The sequence below is a fragment of the Ostrea edulis genome, chromosome 1 (assembly GCF_947568905.1).
Source record: "Ostrea edulis chromosome 1, xbOstEdul1.1, whole genome shotgun sequence".
In the NCBI taxonomy this organism is placed as follows: domain Eukaryota; kingdom Metazoa; phylum Mollusca; class Bivalvia; order Ostreida; family Ostreidae; genus Ostrea; species Ostrea edulis.
Window position 1 is genome coordinate 52,553,475 of NC_079164.1, and position 11,075 is coordinate 52,564,549.

The 11,075-nt window shown below is 38.8% G+C and overlaps 1 protein-coding gene across 1 annotated transcript; it reads left to right on the forward strand.

Annotated features, from left to right (window-relative positions):
• Positions 1–814: 814 nt before the first annotated feature.
• LOC125650361 (uncharacterized) lies at positions 815–7,278 on the forward strand. The gene is made up of 4 exons (XM_048878604.2): positions 815–845; positions 1,062–2,893; positions 6,062–6,191; positions 6,354–7,278. The coding sequence occupies exons 2-4, from the start codon at positions 2,769–2,771 to the stop codon at positions 7,041–7,043; spliced, it is 945 nt and encodes a 314-aa protein (XP_048734561.1). The 5' UTR covers positions 815–845; positions 1,062–2,768; the 3' UTR covers positions 7,044–7,278.
• The last annotated feature ends 3,797 nt before the right edge of the window (positions 7,279–11,075 follow it).

An 11,075-nucleotide genomic window follows, 5' to 3' on the forward strand; every position in this document is an offset into this window, starting at 1 on the left:
ATTCATACCGAGCTCTATATCAATTATTGCGAGCAATATTTCTACGAAAGTGATGCTCTCATCAATTGAATTGAAGAGAGAAATAATTGAATTAATGCGTGCATCAAATCTATTATTGCTCTCATTAATTCAATTAATGCGCGCATCAATTGAATTGATGCGCGTGAATTAAAGCGCGCATTACATCAATTATTGCTCTCACTAATTCAATTGATGCGCGCATTAATTCAATTGATGCGCACATTAATTCAATTGATGAGAGCAATAATTGAATTGATGCGCGCATTAATTCATTTGATGAGAGAAATAATTGATTTAATGCGCACATTAATTCAATTAAAGAGAGCAATGATTGAATTGATGATATCTTAAAATAATAGAAGATATCTTCAATTATTTGAGTTTATGTTAATTTGGCGCTCCATAGAAGAAGAGATCAAGAATAGAAATTCCATGCATTTGTCAAAGACCAATCTGGGAAAATAGAAATATCAGCTTAAAGACTAAACTAAGATTTTTCCAAGATAAACGTAGGATCGATCCTTCTTTATTGGTCAGAAACATGAAAACAAACCAAACTGACAGAGAACTATGGAGCGCCAATTTAGCAAACTCAAATAATTGAAGAATATTTGAAGATAACATCAATTTATTTGATGTGCGCAACAATTCAATTAAAGGTCGATTCAAATAATTAATTATATCTTCAATTCTGAAATGTACTGGAAGGGCTGGAAGTTTCAAGCACGCAGCCCAAAGCCAAAAAATGGATGGCTGTTGCCAAGGTCATGTGTGCCACCGGGAATGAGCAAGTGAAATGGAAGTAGCATCTCACGAGTTGTCATGTGAGTAAGTTTGCTTTTGTCGCTGTTCTTAACATTATGTGTGTCTAAATGAAAAATTTGTATGAAATTGATCAACTTTATATAACACAATGCATGAAAATCTTTATCACTCTCCGGGCGCTTCAATTGTATCAAAATTTGGTTGAAGGCTTACAGAACACGTTATTTTTATGTACACAGAGATACGTTATGAAATCAGAAATAACACGTTTTCAGTAGATGACCCATACAGCCTAGCCATTGAACCTGAATATGGTCCAGAAGCCACGAATTTCACAATGTCGGTAGAGGTTTGGTTCGCCCGAATATAACCCAATTACATTTTAACAAATATGTAAAAGTAGATATAACTATGTTAAGATCAGTCCAAATTCTTCTCCTCCCGCTTCCAATCTGATTTCCATATAGGAATCAAAATCCTGAACCGGGAATGTTGCGCCACATAACGTGTTAGAAAACCTATTCGAATACCCTAACACACAAGATTGCAGGCACGTAAAACCGGTGCCCCACCTGTTGTGACAACGTTCGTATTTTGTTATTTGTGAACAAAAAAGTTAGATGTTTTCACATGCAAAGTATGGCGTATTGGTTGAGTGCCCTCTCCCTAGCTGCAATAATGTAGCCCTATCTGATTTTTTTATTCTGACGTTCGGAGAGGGCTACATTATTACAGCTACCCCTCCCCCCAACATTTTTTATAGTAATGGTAAGATTGAACCTACGTAGTGAAGGGGTGGGGGTCCCCTATTTTGATTTTAAATTTCGAACAAAAGAAAATCTGTGAGTTTTTGTTTTTAGCCTTGTCCTCTGCCCTCACGATTTATTTTTTATATTTGCTTGTCTAGAATTTATACAATTGTGACATACATCAACTCCCCCCCCCCCTGTCCCGTGGAGATTCGGGTTAGAATATATCCCCAGTACCCCTTGCTTGTCGTAAGAGGCGACTAAATGGGACAGTCCTTCGGATGAGACTGCAAAAACGGAGTCCCCCGTGTCACAGCAGGTGTGGCACGATTAAAATCCCTCCCTGCTCTAATGCCATTTGCAGCCCTCCACCGGCATTGGTGACGTCTCCATATGAGTGAAATATTCTCGAGAGGGGCGTTAACAATATACAATCAATCAATCTTCTCTCCCACTCTCCGAAAAACGATGTTACATGCCTGAATCAGTTTGTTTTCTCTTTATTCGGGATCTGAGAGAATCATTATGAATTGTATACCAATTTCATAGATTTCACCCATAAATTTTTTTCCCCATTCCCCCAGTGAAGCTAAATCTTAAAAATCTCCAATATTGAAAAGGTCAAACAGGCAGATGAAATCTGACCAGAAAAGTTCATTTGAGCTTTGGCTAAGCCGAGCGAAACATTCCCGTCCTCTTACAAATACCTAAAATAACGACAGCTTTCAAGACATGTTGCTGGCATGGAAAAATATTTGGGAGAAAATAATGAGCATATGATGGAATCATTACACAACCAGAGATATTATCTCTCAAAAAATGCCTCGATGAATCGGTACTCCCAACAAATTTCGGGGGAAAATAAACGCGTTCCGCAGCGGAATGGAGAGACGGTAGACTGCGAAGTGAGCAGGCGACTAGGGAGAAGAGAATACTGCTAACGAACGTTGAGTGGGAAGCCCTTTGTGCTTCGGTCACCGTGGAATGTTTTCATTGAAAAGTGGATGACCAGTGTAAATACAGGCGATAAACACAAGATATCGACCCATGGAGTACTATTGACCAATATAAACTTTGGAACCCTTATCCTTGGAGTTTGATTTTCCCCCAATTAATATAATCAACGGAATGGCTTAAATATATCAAGTGGTATATTTTGTATTGAACAAGTGTATAGTGTGATAATATGGATTCCATTCAATAAAGCTATGTAGAACGCCGTGACATCGAGACATGGAGGGGACAAGGATTTATAAGAACTTCCATCAGTGGCTGCTGCCCCCCAGGGCTGTGGTGGGCATACTGGGACTGGCCTCTGTCTTCGTGTTCGTGGGCATTGTACTGTTGGCCATTGGAAGGTAACGAAGAAGTTTGAATTCATCTTCATACACGATAAATCCTATTAATTTACATGTTATATTAATAATGGTGTACATTCCTGCTATAAGACTGCTATGTGCGAGATATCGATTCAGTCTCTGTTTGGTATGGTCACCGTCTTGTTGCCTTATATAAAATGCCTGTATCAAATTTCCTTCAATGTACAAGAAGACTCCACCCGAAATTCGATGCGCAATAAATGACAATGGCTAGCAAAAGTAATCGTGTTTGTATATTTGGTCAGAAGTTCCAAATTAAGAACCAATTACTTTAATTGCCCACAGGATCCATATTCTTTAAACAAACCAAGGCGGAACGGCGAGAGTATACAATAAAAATAGGTCAATTACTCGTGGTCAATCGGTCTGCTCATCTGCCAAGTTTGTAATGAGGGTCAGGAAAAGGTAGAAATCATCTGCTTAGGGTCAGATTTAAATAAACAAAGGAAACGGACAATTTACACAATGTGTTACTATACAAGTGTATGTTTAAAATAAAATAAATACAAAATTGAAATAATATGCGACAGGCAGAGATTCTCGATATGTCTGTATGTGTTTGATAATCTGACATCATTTAATACTATAATGCTTCATATTAATTTTATCTCTGAACATTCTTCGCCGTTAACAGTTATCACGGGATAACATTTGGTGAACACTACATGCCAATTATTTGATCTATTTCCAGATGCATAATATCACTAGCAATTCGTGAGAGCTTTCTGTGAGGCTAGCAGTTTTTCTTTGGATAACTAATTGCTTTTTCTAATGTTCTCGCTGGTTGTGTCTAATAAGTTTTAAGTAAAATAATTGTTTCATTGACTTCTTCGATCCACGGAGCAAACGCTTTCCACAAGAACCGACTTCATTCTTATTAAATTATTATTATAACCGAGTTCAGTTGCTAAAAGTAAACAATTGGGTCGAACGCGGACGTCTTTGAAGTCTACGTTACGACGATAACGGACGTCGTAATAGAAGTCATCCATCGCCGGCAATATTGGATCGCACAACGTCATTCCCTCTGCATTTTGTCTTGCCATAAGCATATTTGTTATCATGCCAATTAACATGTGTTACTTGTTACAAAGTCACTACCAGTCTTGTGCTACAACTCAGCTGTACACAAATAAAGACAATGATACTGTGTGCCAATGTACATATATTATCACAAAGTACATGCACCTTTAATTTGTCGTTTCATTGTTTTCAGGAAAAGCTTGGAAACATCCCGTAGAGTTTTGCAACAGATACATATTACACGTATGCAGAGTACTAACATTGAACGTAATAGCCAATGAAAGAAGTCGATCTTAAATGAATTAACACAGTAAAGATTTATTTTAAGTTGATTGGAATTCCAGATATAAATGGATTTTACGAAAAATATATAATGTTGCCGATGAATTTTAAGACAAGAAATATGTTCAGCTAGATTAAGTTTAATAAAGCCTGCACCTGTTAATTCTGAATATTTTACTAAACATTCTTTCAAAATATCTGGCTTATCAGGAGATAAATTTTAGATTTAACATAAAATATAAGCTCTGCTTCCTGGAACTATAGATGCAAGAAATTAAGCCCAACGCTCAGAAAGAGGAAATAAGGAATATGTGTGATCTGTCAGACCAATTCGTAGTCAAATAGAGTGCCTTCCATGAATACTTCAGGAGACATTACGCATTAGTAGAACCGTGCAGGATGACACAAGATCTAAAACAAAAGCTGTTTTCCAAGCTAAACATACCTGATCGTTCAAAGAGCTAAAAACACGTGCAAGTAATTTGTGCATGTGGTTCGTTAAGAAATCATTAACTTTTTAGTTCAATTCTTTATTTTATGGAGAATCTGACATCTGCTGAAAAATATAGATTGAGAATGTTGACTGTAAAGTAAGCACGTCGTTCCCTGCTGTATCATCTGTTCTTTACTCCGAGTCTATAGGCCATTCTAGAGATGCCACATGGTATTAACATTAATTCATCTTTTCGGGGGAAACGTCGATTGTTAGTGGATTTCTATGAATGGATGTATTTATTCATCTGTTTAAGAATAAATCATAACACTTGAATTTAATTAAACATACGGTAACTAAATCTATAGGATGTTTAGGAGAGAGAAAAAACTATATGATAAACAATAGTTGATATTGCTAAAAAGACAATTTGAAAATCAAATTGAATCACCATGGAAACCAATTAACTTCATTTCCGTTCTCCTGCGACGAAAAATATATTAAGGTTTATGAGCTAGTTGATTATTTGAAAAGATTATATACATGTATGACGGTTGCCCGTTAAATCTTAGTGGCAAAATGAAAAGAGCGGGATCCTTGTTTCTCAATCATTGAAAGATTAGATTTGTAATGCAAAATAAGCACGAATCCGCATAAAATGTTCCGCGTTAGAAATCGGCTAAGTGTAAAATACTGACCCTGGAATTTGGAGGGTGGAGTAACTGTCAAAACTCAATCACAACCCTGTTTTCCCGTCTTATTCTCTGCGAAAGAGGGACTTATCTTAATTTACATATAAGTTTTACAACACATACGTTGCATATTTGAATTTTGATGAATTTTCAAATCAGGACGTGTTATAGGAATGTTGTCAATTTATCTAGAACTATTAAAGTTTGTTCAAACTTGTGAGTTTTTTTTAGATTATTAATTTGATGGGGGAAAATACAACTGTAATCGTTTTTACACACACAAGTGTTTTCTCTTTTGACATGATTAAATTGTGATAATTAATGTATATATATATGAAAAGTAAAATACATCTGAGCTATAACTGAATCCAACATAGTCTCCATCCCTACATAACTTGAACTTAGTAAAGCATACAGTGACTGCGACTGAATTTTGACAATAACTCTGCCTCTCCATAACGCCAGACTCCAAAATCCATGGTCATGATTTTACACTAAGCCCTAGTAATCAACGGAGCTGCATGAGGAAATCGATTCTAACATCAGAATTTTTTGTAATTCTACAGTGATATCAACGAAGAGAGAGAAGGGGGAGAGAGAGAATTGCTATTCACCGCTATCATTAGTGTTCATTTAAGACTTGACGTGTGGTATGTTCAGTAATACATTGAAATCTCAGTCAATGACCACTGTTTATCTGTTTGTTAAATTTTTCAGCTCTGGTTTGACAGTTGGAGGAGCTTTATTCTTCGGCATTGGCCTGATCCTCATTCTGATTTGTCTGCTGCTGTGCATGCACGCCTGTTTCGTTTTGTATGTCAAAGACCAAGGCACGCAAACCCAAGCAGTAAGTTTTGTAAGTCCCTTCAAAGCAAGCGTAATTGCTTTTTAAGCATGCTAACGAAAGTTTGAAAGGGTGAGGCCCTTAAGCAAAGGTTGTGTTCATCTAGCGTAGAAAACATATATCGCATCATTATTTTGAACAGGCAATATATTATTTCTTTTTCAGAATGCTAACATTACTTCGTCTGACAACAAAAGGGAATCAGATTTTATACCAACATACGCTGTTATTGACAAAAAACCGCCACCCTCTCCGTCCAGTGTTCGAAACGGCCGAATTGGTGGGGGAGCGGGGGCACCGAAAAAGTTTGTGACCCTTAGTGGGGATACCCCTCAGAGCGCGACTGTAAGTTATCAGGAGAGAGGAAATACAGTGCAATATCAGCCACACATGACGTATTCCCCGACGCAGGAAGGAAGTAATTTTAAGTACTCGTCATACAATGCCGGACAGTCTCCATACGAATATCAACAGCAGCAACATTATCAACAGCAACACAGAATTGCACAGCAGCAATACGCATTTCCGATCAATTCAGCGCAGCCGACTCCTTATAGCACCTTAAGTTCTAAACAGATACAAAATCCGAGTGCCATTCAAGTTTATCCAGGATTCCGTCCGCGTTATGACGAAGATTATGACAATCCTGGGGAATCTACGCCAATTATGAACCATCAGCAGCACTCTTCTCAGTGGACAACGAACAAATCTTTAGCAGACGAAACCCCTGAACCTACACCTTTAGTGCACCCGTCTGCTAAGCGACCTATGACATTTGATCAGGTCTCATCATCAAAGATGAGTATTTATGACAATGTACAATTTGGTCTGAATAAACTCGATGAAGAAGAATGATTGACTTTGTCCAAAATATTATGAATATCCAAGAATTGTTATTACTTTTTGTTGTGTGTAATGTAGCATTGTGTTTTGCATTTATTTTTGTTATGTTGTACTACAATATTTTCATGTGACATGCTTTAAAAATGAGATATATGTATTTTTTAAGTATGAAACATTTAGCTTTGAAACTGAAATAAAATGTACCGAGCCAATGACATTATTGATAATTAAAAAAACCACCAAAACATATGCTGTTGTTGATATTTAGTAGCTGGCTGCTCTCCAATGATCAAAGATTCTACCACGGTTATTACAATGATCAAAGGAATGCCGCGGTCATTATTCTGCGATTTACATCCATACGTAATAACTGATTGGGAGAAAATTGATACTCATCTCGCTTGCACTTCGTATTTTGCTGATACAATAATAAAGTCCATAACTGATAATTCAACTTTATAATCATAAAATTCAATCCATATATGTTGTAAAACAAACTTGTAAATGTATGTTGTCCGGATAGGGCCATTTGCAAACGCGTGACTGTGCGTTAGTCACGACACGCCGTCACGCCAACAAGCAACGCACCTTCGAGCTCTCACGCCAACAAGCAACGCGCCGTCACGCCAACAAGCTTCGCGCCGACAAACAACGCGCCGTCACGCTAACACAACTCGCCTTCGTGTAGTCACGCTAACACAACTTTACACAGCTCGCCTTCGCGCCAACAAGCAATGCGCAGTCACGCTAACACAACTTGCCTTCGCGCAGACAAGCGTGACTGCGCGTTGCTTGGTGGCGCGAAAGCGCGTTGCTTGTTGGCGTGAGAGCGCGAAGGTGCGTTGCTTGTTGGCGTGACGGCGTGTTGTGACTAACGCGCAGTCACGCTTTTGCAAATGGCCCTATCCGGACACCATATAAATGACTGAAGAGCATTAATCAATCGTCTGCATTCCGAGATCGATACAGATGTAAACATGTTGGTGCACAAACAGGAATACCATCGTTGCAAACCACGGTTTTGAGTCCACACATGCTCCCTCAATGCTTGATGATGGAGAGAATCGACGAGAAACACCCGTGGGTGACCGACGATGCAGGATAACCTCATGGGTTTCGAAGTGTTGTTTGAAATATAAAAGTCTCGGCTTTTACATTTCAAAACAACATTTCGAGACTCGGATAGCGGTTCGGCTTTTACTTTTCAAAACAACATTTTGAGAGCAAGGGGTTATCTTGCAACATACACGAAAACGCGATCATTATTTCTTAAATAAATACCCCCAACAACAACAAACAAGAGACCCATGGGCCACATCGTTCATCTGAGTCACTTTGGCCCATATCTAATGATTTTCCATATACATGTATATTTGTATGTAAAACCCCTATTGTGGTTCCACACTACCCCCGGGGGCTATGGTTTTTATAAACTTTAATCTGCACTACGTCAAGAAGCTTTCATGTAAATATAAACTTTTCTGGCCCAATGGTTCTTGAAAAAAGAATTTTAAAGATTTTTCCTATATATTTGTAAGTAAAACTGTGATCCCTTATAGTGGCCCCACCTTACCCCCGGGGGCCATGATTTTAACAAACATGAATCTGTACTATGTCAGGAAGGTTTCATGTAAATTTGTACTTTCCTAGCCTAGTGGTTCTTGAGAAGATTTTTAAAGATTTCCCTATATATTTGTATGTAAAACTGTGATCCCCTATAGTGGCCCCACCTTACCCCCGTGGACCATGGTTTTAACAAACTTGAATCTGCACTTTATCGGAAAGCTTTCATGTAAATGTAAACTTTTGTGGCTCAGTGGTTCTTGGGAAGAAGATTTTTAAAGATTTTCCCTATAATTATATTCCCAAGTAAATCTTTGATCCCCTATTGTGGCCCCACCTTACCCCGGGGGCCATGGTATTAAGAAACTTGAATCTGTACAATTTCAGGAAGCTTTCATGTTCATATAAACTTTTCTAGTTTATTGGTTCTTGAGAAGAATATATTTAAAGATGTCCCTATATATTTGAATGTAAAACTTTGATCCCCTATTGTGGCCCCACCCTACCCCCGGGGACCATGGTTTTAACAAACTTGAATCTGCACTAAGTCAGAAAGCTGTCATGTAAACACCTTTTCTGGCCCGGTGGTTCTTGAGAAGAAAATTCTTAAATGACCCCACCCTTTTTTGCATTTTTGTGATTATCTCCCTTTGAAGGGGGAATGATCCTTCATATGAACAAACTTGAATCCCCTTCATCCGAGGATGATTTGTACCAAGTGTGGTTGAAATTGGCCAATTAGTTCTGGAGAAGATGATTTTCCTATATATCAGCATGTAAAACTTTGATCCTCTAGTGTAGCTCCACCGTACCCCCGGGGGCCATGATGTGGACAAACTTAAATCTACTTTATACCAGGAAACATTCAGGCAAATCTCCACTCTTATGGACCAGTGATTCTTGGGATTTAAAGATCATCCCGATATATTCGCATGTAGAAATTTGATTCCCTAGATTTTTAAATGAATCCACCCGTATTTTTGCATTTTTGTGATTATCTCTCTTGAAAGGGGACGTGGTACTTCATTTGAACAATAATGAATTCCCTTCACCCAAGAATGATTTGTATCAAGTTTGGTTAAAATTGGGCCTGTGGTTCTGGAGAAGTTGAAAATATGTCACAGTAGGGCTGTCACAAGTAGGTCTCCAGTGTTATATTTAATATTTCAAAATACACGAGGGTATGAACTGCAACGCCTCACGCTGGCATACTTCATGGGGCATGTCAGCGCTTCACGATAGGTAAGCAAGGGTCACTATTTCATGTTACACCGGCGTGAAGAATTGCATTTCATACCCTCGTGTATTTTCATCAAAAATGAAATCTATTTCTCATATGTACATTCTATCGGAAATTCCAGCCAATAGAATTGACGAACTATATCTGTATTCATAGAAACATTGTTTACCACTGATATTGTGTTCATGAGGAAATGGCTATCATTACAATTTGTAGAGATACCAAAGGCAACAACATTCAAAATGTAAATATTGGAAATGATTACCTCCACTATACATTAGATAACTAATTTTATATATAGATAGTGTCTTTTCTATCCTTACAAAAAGACGAGCAAATACGTTTGCTGACTAGCCCAGGATGCATACAGCTGACTAGCCCAGGAGCATATAGCTGACTAGCCCAGGAGCATATAGCTAAGTAGCACAGGAAGCATGTAGCTGACTAGCCCAGGAAACATGTAGCTGACTAGCCCAGGAGCATATAGCTGACTAGCCCAGGAAGCACATAGCTGACTAGCCCAGGAAACACGTAGCTGACTAGTCCAGGAAGCATGTAGCTGACTAGCCCAGGAAACATGTAGCTGACTAGCCCAGGAAACATGTAGCTGACTAGCCCAGGAAGCATGTAGCTGACTAGTCCAGGAAGCATGTAGCTGACTAGCCCAGGAAGCATGTAGCTGACTAGCCCAGGAGCATATAGCTGACTAGCCCAGGAGCATATAGCTAAGTAGCACAGGAAGCATGTAGCTGACTAGCCCAGGAAACATGTAGCTGACTAGCCCAGGAAACATGTAGCTGACTAGCCCAGGAGCATATAGCTGACTAGCCCAGGAGCATATAGCTGACTAGCCCAGGAAACATGTAGCTGACTAGCCCAGGAAACATGTAGCTGACTAGCCCAGGAAGCATGTAGCTGACTAGCCCAGGAAGCATGTAGTTGACTAGCCCAGGAAACATGTAGCTGACTAGCCCAGGAAGCATGTAGCTGACTAGCCCAGGAGCATATAGTTGACTAGGCCAGGAGCATATAGCTGACTAGCCCAGGAAACATGTAGCTGACTAGCCCAGGAGCATATAGGGAAGTCAGGAGTTTATTATACCGGCACGAAATTCGTAACAATGTAACTGAACCAAAAACAAAATGTTTTTAATGTTTAAAATCAAAAATGCTAATTTTTTCTTCTTCAAAAATCGTGAACCAGACCCTTTCTTAACATGCCATATTGATACAGACATCCA